Source organism: Crocodylus porosus, unplaced genomic scaffold (genome assembly GCF_001723895.1).
Source record: "Crocodylus porosus isolate Cpor-Errol unplaced genomic scaffold, CroPor_comp1, whole genome shotgun sequence".
In the NCBI taxonomy this organism is placed as follows: domain Eukaryota; kingdom Metazoa; phylum Chordata; order Crocodylia; family Crocodylidae; genus Crocodylus; species Crocodylus porosus.
In genome coordinates, this window is record NW_017728932.1 from 16,745,097 (window position 1) to 16,762,506 (window position 17,410).

General features: G+C 51.3%; 1 protein-coding gene across 1 annotated transcript in view; it reads left to right on the top strand.

Annotated features, from left to right (window-relative positions):
- Window positions 1–1,500: 1,500 nt before the first annotated feature.
- The window catches only part of SSH2 (slingshot protein phosphatase 2), a 66,203-nt gene continuing 50,293 nt past the window's right edge, over window positions 1,501–17,410 (top strand). The window contains exons 1-2 of the mRNA XM_019545795.1: window positions 1,501–1,647; window positions 1,856–1,899. Of these exons, the coding sequence (XP_019401340.1) occupies window positions 1,516–1,647; window positions 1,856–1,899 (176 nt within the window). The 5' untranslated portion in view covers window positions 1,501–1,515. The remainder of the gene's footprint in view (window positions 1,648–1,855; window positions 1,900–17,410) is intronic.

A 17,410-nucleotide genomic window follows, 5' to 3' on the forward strand; every position in this document is an offset into this window, starting at 1 on the left:
CAGGGCAGCCGGCTCAGAGTCACGTGCTGCGGGTTCAAGAACTGGGGGGATGGCTTTGCACGGCAGGCTGGGATTGCAGCCGGGTCGGGGCTGCGCTGCGCGGTGCACCAGCGACACCTGCTGTCTGATCAGCACCATCATTTGCTGAGCTCCAAGAGGCATTAGAGGGGCACTGCACAGTGGGCGCAGGTGGGCTGCGCTCTCCGTAGTGGTCATCGGGAAGGCTGGTGGGGGACAGGAGAGAGGCTAGGAGCTGGCCCCGGGGACGGGCATTCAAAGCATTTTGGAGCAGAGCAGTTCGTCGACTATTCTGCGGGCTGCTGGGGAGTGGGGAGCCCAGCATACAGTACTTTATATCTGGTTCTTCATCCCATCCGACTTGGTGCCAGTCTGGCCCATTTAATTCATGAGTCCTGTGGCAGGGATTGTCTCTTATTGTGCCTAGGACCATGAAGCCTGTCCCAAAGTGGTGCCTCCAGGCACTGCTTCAGTGTAATTAGATAATCGCCCTAAGAGTTAACGCAGCATGTTGCGTCCATGTGATGCAGCTCTGATGGCTCTTTTGAGCTGGGTTGCTCAGGCTGTCGCTCTTAGGAAGCAGCATCTGGTTCCCTCTCGCACAGAAATCTGATGGCTCCACTGCATCGTATCATGCCTGTTGCTTAAAAACCACAGGTCTTTCTATGCCTCTGTTGGCAAGGAGCATGGAGAGGTGATGGGATCCATATCTGTCCCCACTTAAGATGTAGGTGTGGTCACGATGGGGAGATTGTAAGATGTCATGAGGTGTCCAGATAAAACGTGATGCTGGAGGGAAGGTGGTAACGTGAGTGCACTGCTGATAGCATCGTTTCTGATGGTCCACCGAGGCTAAAGTGAAACCCGGTCCCTTCCTGCAAGCAGTCTTCAGCATCGCTTCTTAGCACAGTTTAAGCTCCTCCTTTGCAGAAGAGCAGCTGGTTTTCTTGCCTTCCTGCATCAGCAGCTCAGTCCAGGTGCATTTGTCCCCATAAGCATGGGAGCCGAGGCCCGGGAGCAATGGATCTCAGCTCAAGGCACTGTTGCTGCAAAGCCTCTCCAGCCTAGGGATGACGTGTTCAGGACACGGATGGGCCCGTTCTCCTGGGGTCATCCTCCGCCAGGCATCTCTTGCTGTCCCTGAAATCCGCCAATGCCATCTTAAACCTCAGTTTGATTAAGACGCTATTTAGCCAATACAGGATTGCTCAAGCCAGACTTGGGCTTATTGTTTCACTGATGAAGTGGATTCCATGCCTCAGCCTCATCCCCACCTGGTCCCAGACATTTAAACACGCTCTGAAGTGGAATTAATTTCCGGAGCTGTTGCATCAGGCGTTAGTAAGGAGTCCTGGTAAAATTCCGCAGCGTGTTCGGATCCGGCCTAGTAATTTTGCACCTCCAGTGGCATAACATATCAGACTGCTGCTTCCCAGTCCACGTGGGCCTGTGCAAGTGGTTTGGTTTCCCCTTGCCGTGCCTCCTAGATTGTGAGGCATGCTTGCAGGTCCCCATGTGTCTGCAGCAGGCTGCAGGAGTAAGAAGTGCTCGGGCTTCATGCTCTTGGAGGCTGTCAGAAGGCCAAGACGCAACAGCGTGCCGAAACCTGGAGTGACAGGAGAGTTCGATGTGTCCGTGGTGCCTTCAAAACAGCTAGACTCCAAATGGAAAGCGTGCAGCAGCCCAGCAGCTGTGCTGAAGCAGAGAGACCTTCCCTGCCCCCTCCCAGCCCTTCCCACAGCTTGAGCTAGTGCAGGACAGGTGTCTGCAGCAGGTACACCTGTTGGAAGCAAATTAACGTGTCTTGTTTCTTTCTTTCTCTCCCCTGTGGCTGCAGGAGGCGGACAGTGGGGAAGAGGAGTGCCGGTCCCAACCCAGAAGGTAAGAGGTGACCTTGGGGCTTGTCCCTGTCATTAAAAGGTGATTTCCATGGCTCATGCTGTGCAGTTCTCATCCCCTCGCCCCAGTCCAGTGCAACTGGTTCTCTGTGACCCTTCCTGAAAGCAAATGTCCATAGCTGTGGCGTAGGCTGGGTCTCCAGAAAAGGAGGTGCTGCACCAGACAAGAGCCAGCGGGGGGGAATGGCTGGGATTGTGGGGTAGGGGAGCGTAAGAAGGCTTTTTTGGGAGGGAAAAATCCACAGGCGGTGCCAGTGAAAGGGGAGCTTTGACCTTCTGGCCTCTTCCCAGAGAGGCTGAACAGGTAGCCCCACTCCCCCAGCAGTTCATCTCTGGCACAGCCCACAGTGCTTGTGTCCTCAGGAGGTAATCCCGTGGTGGTGCGCACTTTTGCCACCCCAGCAGGGATTACAGATACCCAGGACCTCTTGGGCTTTGACTCACTGCCTGAGGCACGTGGCCACAGAGATCCACTGAGCGGTAGCCTTGCAATGCCAGCTGCGCCACGGACGCCCCTCCCTTCCCACCCCATCTGATTGCCAACCACCCTGGGGTTGTTACCGCTAAAATTAATCTGACGATGCCGTGCATAGCTAAGGGGCTTGTCCTGCGGCAACAGAGTCCTCTTGGCTGAGACATGTATGCTGTGTTATGCTGAAATGGAGCAAGAAGGGGCAGTTACTCCTATGACTTGTTCAGCTGTTGTGATCCTCCATTTAATTCTGTTCATAGGAAGGGATAACAGTCCAGCACAGCGCTCCTCTCCCACTCACCCCCTGAAGGGTTGTAAAATCCTAGGACAACAAGGTTGGAGTGGCCTTCCAGAGGCCATCTAGCCTAATTTTCTGCTCATCGCTATCTCACTCATCCCAGACAGATGCTGAGCAGCGTTTGAGTGCAGGTTCGACAGAGACGGAGGCTTCACAATGCAGAGCCACGAATAAGGCTTGTGGTTGGGTTCTTGACATTAAAGTTCCTACCAAGCGCTGGTTGCCCTCGGAGCTGCCAATTCTCATGACTGGATTGTGAATCCTGCAGTGTTCACTGTGGTTTTTTCCCCCTTCTGTCTCTGACTCCCAGACTTGGGGGATTCCCGCTCTTGTTACAGCTTGCTGTTCTTGTGTTTGTGGGCAGAAGCTTGAAAACGTGAGCCGCAACAGCACGAACCAGAAGGTAGATAAAAAGGAATGGGTATTTTTTGGTGAACATCTCCTTACTGTGGCTCTGGAGCCTGACTCATGACCTGAGTGCATGGGAGTGGCAACACTCTTGGGTTTTAGTGATGCCTGAGTTGTTGAGGGCCAGTTAGCAGTGGCCCAGAGTTAGACTTGGTACCTTTTAGCTGTACTCTCCTGAGGCAGAAAGTGGGGAGCTGATGGTGGAGTGGTGGCCTAAGGGGAGATTAAGACCCTTTGTGAGAGAGAGAGCTCCTGGGGGGGTCTTCGTGGGCGCCGAGTTCAGTGTTGACGCTCCTGGAAGGCATGGCAAAGCAGCGTGCTGCCGCCCTGCCTGGCACATGTGCAGACAGCTTCCTGCGGGACAGGCCCTTTAGAAGGCTGCAGCCCCATGTCAGGATAGATCACGGGAGGTAGCAGGCAGAAATTCACAGCTCGGCATTAAAAACGGACCCTGTTTCAGTCTCTTCTTAGTTACCGGCTCTAACCTGCTCCAGATTAGCTCCTCCATGACATCTGTTAGGCGCTGCTCAGGCTGCCCCCAGCAATGCCACCAGCCGGTGCAGTTTTCCTGGGGACGGGCCAGTGTGACTCACCCATTCCAACCTACCTGACCGCCCAGGTCCTGGCTCTTCCAATTGTCTTGGCTGCAGAAGTGGGTTCATTTTTCGTAACAGCTGACACAGCTGTTCAAAGAGGTAAAGGTGCCTGGCTTCACCTGAGCTCCCAGTCATGCTCAGACCAGCTGTGGTGCTGCAGCAAGCACCAAGCATGCCTTAGCCTAGCCTGCTAACTAGGGCAGTATTACATGCGAGTGCTTTCTACTTAGGCTGGATCGTGGTGCTTGGAAGCCCATCTGGGTGATCTTAACCTCATTTCCTATTTTAATAAATACCATTCTGGTCATTCACAGGGGTTTTAGGACTTGATCTATACAAAATAGCATTTAAGTATTGGCAGCAAGCACATAGGAAACGTTCCACATGTGAATTTCTTTGCGTTGCTTAGTCTCTAGACCTTATCAGGCCTGTAGGCCTTCATCTTCTGCTCTGAGCAGGGGACTGTTGAAACAGGTGCCCGAGCAGGCGAGGTAAAGGATGCTGACTCCATTTGACTATAGGAAGAGAGTCTAGAGCGCACATCCTTGGGACTTGCTTTTCTGCAGCCTGGTCAGTGCCATTCCTAACCTGAGACATGGTCTTCCTTGTCTGGGATCTTGCTCCCAGGAGCATCCAGTTCCTGATGCTTCACAAGGAAGCACAAGAAATCCTGCAGTGGGGGAATAACAGGTTGCTTGGACTTTGTTCCCTTCCCGTCCATCCTCCCTGAACTGCAGGCCAGCTTGCAGAGAAGGGACCTGCGGTGTTAGAGCAGAGGCTGTGAAGATGTTACAGTCCCAGCGTGTGCTTTGAGCAGCCAGTGATAGGAGAGTGCTGTGCTGCCAGTCACAGCCACCCTTCTGGTGCCTGGCCCTGTGTACTTACCTGAGCCTGGAGGACAGATAACCTGTCATCACCTTTCTAGGGTTTGGAGTTACTTTGTGAAGGCTACTGCTTCCCACTGTGCTATCCACGGCACAGGGTTTGCATATAATTCATGTGACTTGGAAGTATCCTGTGCAGAGCGAGGTATGCTTGAGGACCTGCAGCCACGAGGTTAGGCCCAGATAGGGTAACAGTCTTCTGTCTCACCAAGCCAGCAGAACCTGCTGATGTCCTTCCTAGCAGAATCGGCACCTGATAGTAAAGTGGGGTGCAGCAGAGTCACCCTGGGGCTGAGCATGTGGAGCTGAGTTTCTCTATCATGTCAGACTCCCAGCTTGGGATGCAGAGAGGAGGAAGAACATGCTTATAGGCAGAGACATTGGAGAGTTAACACTGCTTACCTGCAAAGGCTTTTAAATGCCATTCAATCAGAGGCTCTTGCCATATGCCTCCAGCAGACCTTTAACCTGCAGCTTGCCTTGCTTCTCCTTCGCCAGGATGTTGCCACCTGCCCCTGTGCTCCCACCCCGGGCTGTCCAGCAGCCTGGGTCTTCACCTTCTTGCCGTTCTTGTGCTTGTTCTCATACCTGGTGGCATTGGTATCTCCCAGGCTCCGCTCAGGCTTCTCCTCTTCCTTGTTTATCCACTGTTTCCCCCTGTTTTTCCTCCTCCCTTTTACTTTCTGGCCAAGAGGGCTGAAATTGTCCCCTCCAGCTGAAGGGTGTTTGGCAGGTTGCTTAGAAGGAGTGGGAGAGGAGTGTGTTTGCTTAGCCTGCCTCAGAAGTGTTACCTGGATTTTTTCACCTGATCAAGAGGACTTGTCTAGCGGGTGAGAAGCCAGCCTCCTTTGTACAATCTCCCCTTCGATCTTGGATGCCCTCAGACTTGCTGCCACTCCAGCCGGCAGACTCCAGCTGAAGTGCACTTGGACTCACCTGCCTTTTTAACCTCCCCTCTCTCTGGCTTGCAGCCTGTGCGGAGAAGATGCATTTGCATGGCTGGGCTGTCGCACGGGCCGGAAGAGCGTGAATATTAAACTGTGTTTATAAATGCAGTGACACCACCTGGCAGCGTGTTTAACCTTCCTCTCCTGGGCTGCGCACTGCCTGGCAAGGATTCTGCATCTCTGGCTTGCTGACAGGCTGCATCTCCCAGCCTTCGGCAGTGGCGTCATGGTTCTCTGCATCAGTGTCTCTTTGTCAGGGGTGCTGTCAGCTCCCTTTGGAGCCGAGGTGTGAAACTGCCAGCACTTCCCTCCTAACTGTGAAGTATTGCTTGTATCTGCTTGGAGATGACAATAGTGGCTGAAGGTTGAGCCTTTGGGAAGAAAGCTATCGTTTTCTCTCCTGCACAATAACCCCTTACGTACAAAATTTAATAAAGGCCCCTTGGTCTAGCCATGTCATTATTTTCCGAGCACTTCAAAGGAACCCTTTGAACCTTTTTTGCATGTCACTTGGTCAGACTCTTGACTATTTGCATATGTATAGCTAGGTCTCCAGAGGAGGTTGTCTTTTCACTGAAGTGTCAGGCAGAAACTTCTTCTGTTGCAGTCCTCATTTTAAGACCATTAATGCACTGAAATGAAGACGACGCAGTTTTGCTCTGTATCAAATATCCAGGAGAAAATCATGGTCTGTAGCCTTTTGCAGAGCCAGGGAACCGTTGCGCTTTTGGATTTGGTTAAAAGAGTCCATTCCAGGAAAAGAATGTCAAGTAATTGCTATAATGATAGTCTTGGGTAGCCAGGATGATGCCTCCAGGGCTCCAGTCTGTTAACTGCCAGAAGTGGACGCCCACAGCTTAATGCAGGGGCTCATAGTTAATAGCTGCATAAAGGTTGCATTCACTTGTCTTGGTATGAAGTTGAATTAAACCTCTAGCAGTGAAAGGTTTTTCTGTATATAGGAACAGCTGAGTAATTCCACAGCCTTCTTGTCTTTGAGTTTTTTTGTACAAAAAATTTTTTAAAAGTAACTCAAAGCTTATTGCTTATAAATAATAACCCAGGGTAACATACGTGTGGAAGTGCAGGGCATGGAACCGCTTGCGCTTTAGAAGGTGACCTCTGGATGGGAAAGCATTTAATTTATCATCTTGTTTGCAGTTAGCCTCTTTTGCTACAGTCTGCAACAGAGGAATGACGTGCAGTGCTCTTTGTGACCAGACATAGCCAGGGCTGGAGGAGCTTTCCTTCAGCATGTTTTACATAAACTGACCTCCACTTTCCAGCACACAATCCATGCTTTCTCCTTGCTTTGGGGCACCCAGCTGAGCTAGTGTCTGAAAAAGAAGATGCTCTTATCTGCGCCAGAAGCTCCCAAACTCTTGTAGCCTGAACTGCCTCTCAGGAGCAAGTGTCTCATGGACCCACCTTTCTTATCTGCAGCTGTGCTGATGACCTCCATGCCCCACGGCAGTGATAATGGACATCTGCAGAGAGAAGCAAGATGTATCTGCTCAGGCAAGCATTCTGCTAGCCACCTGGGAGTGTCTGGGGGTCAGTGCACCCCAGTCCACAAAATATCAATCCAAGCCCTTCCCTTCAACACTGACCTCTGGTCCACAATCCACTTGAGCAAGGGCAGAGTCTATGACGCACATAGTGGGAAACAACTCGCTTGCAGGCATCCTCAGAGCTACTTTAATGCCAAGCTACCTGCCTCCACTTTGGTTAATTTGGGATTAGTCCAATTGCCAAGGGGTCAGTAGGGCAAATGCTACCATACACAACCACTTTGTGGGCCACTTACGGGGCACATAAGGGCAAGGTGGTACTTGGCAAAACGCGGAAGATTTGGTCTCCAACCCAGCGAGCCCATCTTCCAACTCGGGAATGCAGCGTGCGTCACATTAGGACAGAGGCTTGGTTGCATAGTGTTAAAAAGTATCCAGTGCTTTGGGATTAACCAGAAAGATGGGCAGAGTCCAGAACATGGGTAGGATGTGACATGAGGTAAGAAGGCAGAGGCTGGTACATGCTCTGGGGAGCACAGGGCCGGGAAGAAGTGGGGTTTGCTCCTTTTGTTGTCAGTGATAAGGTCTTCCCAAGACTGAGCCAGTGCAGCACGGCTTTTCTTAGGTCCTGACGAGAGCTTTTCCCTCCTTGATTGATTAAAGGTGAGGACTGGCGGATATGGAGAAGCCCTCGGGATTCCATATATGATTTTCCTTCTGGCACTGATTGTGCTCAGAAAGGGGGGCTGGGTCACAGGCTGGAGCCACCTGCGGTGCACCTGTGCCACTGATCCAGCTAAGTGAACTGGGCCAGTGGCAAGAGGCCTTCTGTGCTTGCTACAGGTGAGGGAAGAGGACGATATTAAGAAACGTTCAGGAACCCTCCCTTCCCGCAGGCTGTAGTGCACTTGCTTGTACAACTGCAGACGTGAGCGCCGGCTGCCAGCTCTGGGACGGCAGAGACGATTCCAGGTCCTGTTGTCCGCAGCACCCAGAAACACGCAGATGTGGCTAGCGAGAGCATAGCTATAGCCAAGTGCACGCGCTGCCCTGAGCCTTGGGGTAAGATATCACGCTGCAAATATTTACGTTTTAATAAATGAGCTTCATTGACAAATAAAACACCCTGAAAGTGGTGCAAGAGGGAGGCTGACAAGCGCCAGCGCTCTCCGGTTTTTGCTCTGGTTAGTGAAACGTGAAGAATGCCGGACCTGCGGCGTGCTAGCACTTTGACAGAGTGCTTGGAGGAGGTGGATGAATAAATACTGAATTAAAAGGAGCACTTGAACAAGGAGGCTAAAGGCTTCAGAGGTCAGAACGTCACTGGGGCAAGTGTTATGTTGTATTCCCTACAGGATTAGCCTCCTAGAGGGAAGCAGGAAGTGAGACTCCGCAAAGCAATGCAGTGATGTCCTCAGTGAGCGCATTTGGAGATGGGAACAGGATAGGGAGTGTTTTTTTTCTCCTGGCCCCCTGGTTGCAGCCTAGTCAGGATCTGTGCCACCAGGAATTGCGCACCCCGTAGTGTCTAATGACTGGACTAAAACCCTCCGAATTGCACTTGGCACGTGCCTGCCTTGCACACTCCAATTCACCGCCTTGTAGGTACTTCTGAATCGAAGCCTGCCGGGGCTCAGGCCAAAGGGGAGAATTGCGGGTGTAGGGCTACAGTGGAGTAGGACTGATACTAGCGTGAGCTAAAGCAGAGCCTGAAGGTGCATCTCCTCTGGTCTCTGAAGGGGAGGTGCTGCTGAGCGGCTGTGATAAATGTAACTCATCAGAAATGATGAATTAACGAATGTGCTGCTGAATTCTGCAGGGCTTCCCAAATGGGTAAGATTAGCAAGTCTCTAGTTCTTAATGTCAGGAGAGATGTATGGAATATATAATCAAACACATAAACTGACAGTTTTTCCTAAGTGCGATTGCATGCCTGGAAGAAATCCAGCTCAGTATTAGCCTTGGCAATATCATTTATCTAAAATCATTATTATAAAATACACACAATGTGCAAATAATCTGTTACAAGAAAATTTGGAACGGAGAATCAGACTCCTGTGATTTACAAAATGTCTGAATCACGGTTGGTTTTGCAGCCTTAGTTTGACTTCTCACGCCTCTACGCTGCAGCAGAGGGTCATGATTTTTCTCGTAGAGGACCCGGACCCTCTCAGGGCACAGGATGGACAGTGCATTGATGACTTTTTAATCTGAGCATTTCCTAACTCTGTTGGGAACTTGCTTATTGGGAATACCTGGTCGGTCTAATGCTGGGCAAAATGCTTTGGGTAGGTGCAGCTCCTGCCTGCTGCTTCAGGTGGTCTCCGTCCCAGCTGAGATCTGCTTTTCCTAGTAAAGCACCAGTCAATTCTTTGTGAATAGGTTACTGATGTAGGTGTGCGCTGCCAGATTCCCTTCCCAGTATATAGATCTCAGTACATTTTTTGAACTGGCCAAGGGAAAAGTGTGCATATGTGAGACGTCATTAACCTCTGAGGCTTGTAGCCACAGGATTATGAGAGGCAAACATGATGCAGCTGAGCAGGAACGGAGAAAGGACTGGAGTCTTTGGGAATGTGAACACCCCAGTTTGGAAGGGGTGTCAGTCCTGGTGCTCCTTCTGCGCATAGCCAATTGCTAATTAAAAATAAAGGAAGAAACTTCCCGGAGGAGCAGGTTTATTCTGTAATTGCCCTTCAGGAGTCCTTGTACCATTTTTTGAGGCATATGGGACCAGCCACTGTTAAAAGTAGGATACAAGACTAGAGGGGGATGCTGTTCTGATCTTGGAACAGCAATTCACGCTTTCAGATGAAAGTCTCAACCTTGTTTCCTGTGACCATCTTGCCTACATCTATCTTCACATTGAATGGTCAACACCTAGTCCTGAATCCATGTCCATGTCCATGTTGCATCTAGACCTGTGTCTGAGCGCGTCCTTTCTTCTAGAAAATAAAGAAACTCGTTTGGGCCTCGCTTGGCTTTTAGACATCCCTTAACCATGCTGAGAGGGGTTGGGCAAGTAGCCGGAAGTCTTTTACATAGTCAGCTTTTGAGCCCGACCTGTTGTGAAGCCGTCCCCCTGGAATTGGAAGATTCTCCTTTGCACAATACTAATAACGCCATCGATGCAGAAACTGTTGTGAAAAGATATTGTGCTCCTCCTGGCTTCACAGTAGCATCAAGCCCACTGTTGCCAACAATTGCTCCAATGCCGTCTCCTCTGAATACGAGGAAGCAACAGGGAAGCTCATCTTGGCTCTGAGCAGTGTGGGGCAGAGGACTTGATGTTTTGCAAGGGTGAGTGGAGGGAGTTAGCTGGGGAAATGCTAATCCTTGCTCTTGAGAGGATACAACTGGTCAGCATAGGGAAATGATGTGGAAGAACTCTTTTAAAGGCAAATGAATCACATTCAGGAGGCAGCTTACATGAATGTGTCTTATGAGCAACCGTCTGACTGGAGTCGGGAGTCGACCACCACAGTGCCGCTGTCTGCTTTACGTCACCCTTTATAGGCAGCGACGTTGAGGGGTCCCAGCAGGCGCTCCTCGGGATGCCCTCCCTGCATTCCTCGTTACACGTGCTGCTTCGGGAAGAAGCACTGCTCTGTTAACAATAAGGAGGATGTGATAAACTTGAAGACTGCCCTGGCGAGCCCCTGCTAAAATGCACAGCTCTGCAGAAACAGAGGGCACTGTTGAGCTTCTTTTCAAATGAGAATGCCTCTGCAGTTGCTATTGCTGCCGTGTCTGCAGAGTGCCACCCGTGACCAGGTGTATGGTAATCTCATCCCTGTCCTGAAGGGAAAGGAAAAGCAAATGCAGCATGGTGGGGAGAGACGCGTTGTGGCTGTGAAGTGGCCCGCTAGCAGTCCTGCGAGAAGCATGGTCTTTTCAAGTATACATTGGATGTCATGGAAGGCGCTGACCTGTCTGGGTTCAAAGGAAGAGACCGAGCCAGTCTTAACAGCCTGGGGTGGTGGATTGTGAGTGGGCAAGAAAAGAGGAATTCATCCTGACCACGTGAGCCAGTCTCCCAACGGCTGACTTGTGGAGATGCTGTTACTCAGATGACATTAATAACTGAGCATGGGAATAAAGAGGCCCTTGAGAGGAAGGGGTGCTAATGTACTAGACGCCCCATTCTGTCTGGGGGAAGAGTCACTATATTGGGGTTAATTAAGTTCTTGTTGGGGCAGGGAGCACTTCAGTCGTGCACGCATGACTCAGAAATTCAGCGCTCAGAGTGAGGTGAGGGGGGACTCCTGCGAGATGTGGACTAGGAGACATGCTCCTGTCCCTGCAGCGATGCAGACACCTCCCAGCATCCCAGCGATAGGGGACACAACTGAGCAAAGCGGCTGAGAGGGGACGGGATGTTTGTGCTGGACGAGCAGAGGGAGCCCGGTCTCCGAAAGGAGAAGGAGTTTAACCCTGGCCCCGAGTGCATGCTGCCCCAGAAGGCTTTGGCCTGGCTACCGGGCCTTCACCTACACCTCGAACTTGGTGCAGGTTTATACTTGCCTGTGTTATTCTGGTGGGAATTAGCTTAGATTGGGACCAGGAATTGCAGCTTGTTCTTGGAGACCAAGGTAACTTCCCCTTCTGCAGGGAAGAGGCAGGGTTAAAGGTAGCGAGACTGCAAAGCTTCCTCAGCGTGGGCCAGAAAGACGTGTGCACGCAGTTGACGCACTGAATCAAGAACTGGTACTGCAACTTGTTTGCAGAACTTTGCCCTGCTGCTCGCTGTCGTTATCGTATCCCCCCATCTCCCTGATCGTGCTTGTCCTGTTAGACCAAACCGTCACAATACGTTTTGCTCCATGCAGTTATTTTGTGGTCGTTACCATCACTGCAGCACTGAGCCCCGCTCCTGGGGAGGGGCTGAAAGCACAGATACTTCTTAACGTCTAAGACAACCAGACTGAGAACGTGGGGTCTGGTTCTCCTGGCTGAAAGTCTAGCTTTCCCGGGCACCCCTTTCTCAATCACAGTGCATCAGGATGCCTTGCTACTTCCAGGGCTAGATCCCCCTGGCTGGGTAATACAGTTGCTGCGTACGCACGAGGACCACTGCCGTGGTATATCGTACTGGCTGTGAAAGTTTCAGCTGACTCCATCTCCTTACTGCACTCTCAGCGTGCACGCTGTGCTTCGGCTTGCTCACCAGTCCCGGGCTGCCGACATGCTTAGAGTTGTCCTGAGGACATTTGTTTGCAGTAATGAAACCCTTGGAATTTGTAAGTGTGTGAGATGCTCCAGTTAGTCTCCTTATGCTGCCACCCCTAGGGTTGGCGTGAGGGTGGAGAGGCCGCCCGAGGAGGTGCCAGGTGGGTTCTCTGACCCGTGCGTCTTCCCGATAGCGCACTGCTGTCTTTGAGGCTCTTACCAGATAAGTCATCTGTTTGTGCTTCTAATCCACTTAGACCCATCTCCGGACCCTGCTTATCTCTGAAAGCTCCCAGGCCTCTCCTGGGCACAGAGCAAAGGAACCAGTCGACTAACCCTGTACCCGAGTGGAAGGGGCAGGGAATTACCTGGCTGCCTCCAGTGCTGCAGAGCTGAATTACGCCATTTGTCAGGCCTCTTCCGAGACGCGTTTTCCCTCCTCCAGATCATTTTCTTCCCTTTCCCCATCACGTCCAGCACTGACACTACCCCTGCGTGGGCAGAGGAGGACCGAAGGCGAGCAGGTACCATTCCTGAAAGGTCACACACGAGCAAAAACAAGGTACATCCCCTCCATGCCCACGGAAATGAACTGCTGCTTCTCACCTCCCCAGCCACGCTGAGGCTGATGTGATACGTGTGGGGCTCTTGCAAGAGCTCAGCATAAGCCGCCAGCAGTGGCAGTGTGTTGTTTTTCAGCCTCGTCTTTGCATAAATGACACAGGAAACAGATGCCCAGCTATAAAGCCCTAGTCTTTCCACGGTTGTAGTAAAGGTGACTGAACAGGCAGCATCCGGCTCTCGAGAGAGCAGGCATTTTCTGTTCGAGCAGCAGGTCTGGCATGCTACGTAATCCCAGATCCAGCTGAAAGAAAAATGAGCTGAGGCCCTCCCTTGCTGCACGGATGATGATAGACCTGGGCAAAAGAATTGTGCTTACAATAACCTGCCATTGTTGGTGTCCTCCAGTAACCCTGGGCAAGCCTGACGCCATGTCTCTGGGTCTCCAGCCTCTTGTTCCACTTCACTTCTGGCTTCCATGAGGGCTAATACAGTTTCAGCCCAAACAACATCCTTGAGGGAGAAACGAAGAACGCCTCCTGCCCCTTGGAATAAGTCTAAGAGGGTCAGCTCAAAGATGGATCCTGTTGTGCACACAGGAAATCAGACAGTCCCGGCCCCAGGGTTAATCACCTTAGCTTAAGAGGAGATGCCTCGCAAACAAGCCTGAGCGGGCAAGCAGAAGACCTGGTAACGGGGGCCTGGCTGGTTTGGTCTGGGCAGCAGCTCACCGACTCTTGGTTTTGCATAGAAACTCCATTATCCTAACTTGATGCTTATACTTCCTTTTGACCACATATACTGGCAAGACTCCACCCCTCCTCGAGCAGGTCGGAGCATGCACCAGACTAATGCAGGACCTCCCGCCTGCACTTACTGTTGGCACCTGCTGGGGCCTGGATCAGGCAGGGAGTTCCCTGGCCTCATGCAGAGTCTCCTTCAAAGGGGTCATGGAGGCACCAGGCTTACCTGCTAGGATAGGGACTCCGTACCTGGCGGATATGCAGGGAAGGTGGGAGGTCAGATTGATAACTTAGCTGTAACACGGATATATCGAGCGCAACCGAGAGCTCAGCAGGTGGCCCGTGCAGCTCAAACTGCTGGTGTTTCTTGACCAGGAGGCCTTGAATGTAGGTTTTGCATGACATACACAGGCGGCCCTTCTGGTTCAGCTTTGGAGATGCTGATGAAGACCTAAACATCGTTGCTCCCACATTGGGCAAGGGTTTGCCTGGATCCCGGGTGGTGCTTGTACCCAGTTGTCACTGTTCTCTTCGCTGTTTTTTATGGCCAGGTTAAGTGTAGAAACCAGGCTGCTTGCAGGCACCAACTGTACAGATGCAGTGCTGTTTACTATCCTCAACCAGCACACCAGGCCGGGGGTGATAATCCTGTTATCTCCCGTGGAGTGCTAAACGCACAGACTGAAAACTCACAAACAACTTCTCCATTGCCACGTGTAATCCTGCCCTCCGGATGGGGAGGGCTCCAGCCCCCAACAGGACTGCTTCACAGTTTGTCACATGGCAATTGCTAGCTATGCTCAGATGATTTATCCCAGTGCTTTAGTCATTTTAAACATTGTCTGTTGTTGCTTGGATCGTGTGCATTTTAAATTCTTTACATGCTTTTCCGAGCTGAGAGTCATCACCTACAGCGAGGAACATTATTGCAGTGGGAATATAAATGCTGGGAGCCTTGTGTCTTGCAGATCTCATCGCCACGTTGGGGTCCAATAAGTCAGCTCGGAGCCCGCTTCTTTCTCATGCCTCGTGTACACAGTATGCCTGGAAGTCTCTTGCTGGTGCTTAAATTCCTGCTAATATGTAACTTATCAGTCCAGCATTCATGGCTCAGTTTCAGTGGAAAGATGCATGGTTGCTTCTGAACCTGGATAGAAGTAGGATGGGAAAGTGGGATTTCAGCTCCACCCTCTGTTTGAATAGTGCACGGTACCCTGACTTGTAACGGGATGCTCAGATGTGTTGTCAGACTCTTGGAATAATATTTCAGTCTTTCCAGCAAAATGATAAAAAGAAGCACTATCCCTGGTGAGATTTGTGGTGCAAATCTCAATGCGCCTGTGATCTGTGGAGTTGTTACCAATATCTGCCTTATTTGCTAAGAAAGATGCATCCCTGGCAAAGCATCTCTTACATTGTCGGTTCCCAGCATATGGGATGTAATGCCAGGTTATATTAATCCTGGGTTAATTATTTGAGAGTTCTGTTATCCATATGTTAAATGTGGTTGCTTTAAGAGCCATGGCTTGTAATTAATCAGTACATTTGTTGGGTTTTTTTAACCGTTGTTTGTCACGTTGGCTGAGCATACTGAGATACCTCCAGCAGCTGTCCAGGCAACATCTTTATTAAAGTAAATCCGTTATCTTAGGGGCCTTGTTTCATGCATTGTGCAGGTTATTAAATTAGCATGAGGGAGAAGTGCTGGGTTTGTTTTCTAGGTGGATGTGTGGCGAGGACTAAAGCAGGGTATGGCATGCTTTAAGCTCAGGAAGCTCTACCTTGCTGGCATCCTGTTTCACCTAATGTGGTCAGACTGATTTGCTTCTACGTGGCAAAATGATTTGCTTTTCTGCACCATTGGTGGTTAGCTTAAGGAGAAATACTCGTGGCTGGGCGGTGCACACTTCTTGAGTTAAATAAAGCTTGCAGAGCAACAGCCCTTGCTCATTTCTGGGTGTTCATATTTCTTGCAAGGCTTGAAATGAACTCAGAGTGCACTGGAGCTTGCTTGTGTCTATCCAGGGTAGTACCGGCTGTAGGTTTTACACCAAAGAATTTGCCTTTAGGATTTATCTTTTGCCGTTTCATTGCGTTACAAAGAAAGGATGGCTGGGAGCCATTCTCCATTTGACAGGAGACTTTGGAAGAAATATCACTGGGTCAAGCTAGATGGTCAGAGGAGATTATATACTTTCCCCTCGGTTCTTACTCAACTGATCCAAACGCCAGGCTGCTTTCAGAAGTGCATCTGGGCTAGACCTAATTTATCCACTGTAGTATTTCTGGAGGTGCCACTCCCGAGCAAAAGTATAGGAGAAAATAAAGGCTTTGAGCTGGGGAGAAAGTCTACTCCATTTCTTTTAAAATTAAAACCGAATCACCTGTAGTTAAATGTTGTGCATCTCCCGAGTGCCAGACCAAAGTTGTTTAAGAGTGGACCCGCTACGTTGGGTTTATACGGGCTTCACTTCTGCCCTGGAGCCGCCCTGTTCTTCCCAGTCTCCACTAATTTCCTAATCGCTTTTGTAGCCCAAATGCTGGTTCACGGTAGGGGTCAAAGCTAGCATGGGGCTGCCGCTGCCAAAGGGCGGGGGGATTTCTCCTCTCCAGACGGAAAATGAGAGAGCCTTCCAGGGGGCAGACCGACTTCGTTTGCACCATGCTGCTCATCGGATCCAAGGAAATGCGTGAAGTCTGGGGGATCAGGGATGTACATTGTAGCCGTGTTGGTCTAAGAAATACAGACAAGGAAAACTCTTGGGTTGGAGGGAACATCTTTTCTTAGACCAACCGGGCTACCGGGGGGACATTTAGCACAAGTGTTAAAACAGCAGTCGGGGGTTAAAGAAAAGGCTGAAACGGGAGCCGAAATGCAGCTGCGTGCCCTTCCTCCCCCAGCTTTGTGACAGCGGAGGGAGAGGAGCTCGCTGGGTGGAGATGTTATCTCACAAAGCCGTTTCCGTGTAAAACCTTCTCTTTGGTGCAGAAGGTAAAGGATGTTTGCTAAGAACTGGAGGCGCTGCGACGCTGCTACGGCCAGTGTAACCAGTCCGGGGGGTGCCGGGACTGGCTTTGCTGCCCCAGTGTGGAAGAGTCAGAGGGAGAATAAAAGCGCCCTTTGCCTCACTTTCACTGTGGGAACCGAAGCAAAAGCCGGCTCAGCGGTGACGGCGCATTAAATGGCAGGAAATACAGATGCATTGTGTATTGTCTGCCGAATCCTGCTGGGATAGATGCAGATGGTTACACTTCCAGCGTCTTCCCAAACACAGGCCCTGCTTTCTGCGCCCTCCCCCCGCCGCAGGCTGGGCTGCTCGGCCTCTTCCCCAGAGCTGGTTTGGATGGGCGAGGCCCTTTTCTGCTCCCTACCTGGGGCTGGGCCGAGCACCTCGCCAGCACCGGGCTTGGGGAGCTGGTCCAGGCCTCGGATGCCAAGGGCCGGGGTGTAGCCGTACCGGCCTAGAGCCAGAAGGAATCGGAACTTGTGGTAGAGGGGATCTCTTTTATTAGACCGACTCCATGTTTGCAAAAAGCCCATGTCTTTACTTGCAAGCTTTCTACGCGGGAGAACGACAGTTTGTTTCTCCTGTGCCTGAGGAAGGGCGCTCGCAATTAAAGACTTTTTTGGCAATAATCGAGTTGGTCTGGTACAAGAGAGCCCCTCCGCCACGAGTGCCGATTCCTTGGATGCCGAGGGGCACTCCCCGGCCCCGAGGCAGCCTCCGTGCTGTCTGCCAAAGCCCCTTCATTGCTTTCCTTCCCTTTCCTTCCCTTTGCCCGGTTGTGGCAGCTGTTGTTTTGGCAGCCCCTGTCTCTCCTGACGCTGCCCTGCCTGCGCGTGTCGGAGCCGGCTTCTGTGGTACCCGCGGGGCAGGAGAGCCGGGGCTTCGGGCAGAACCGGG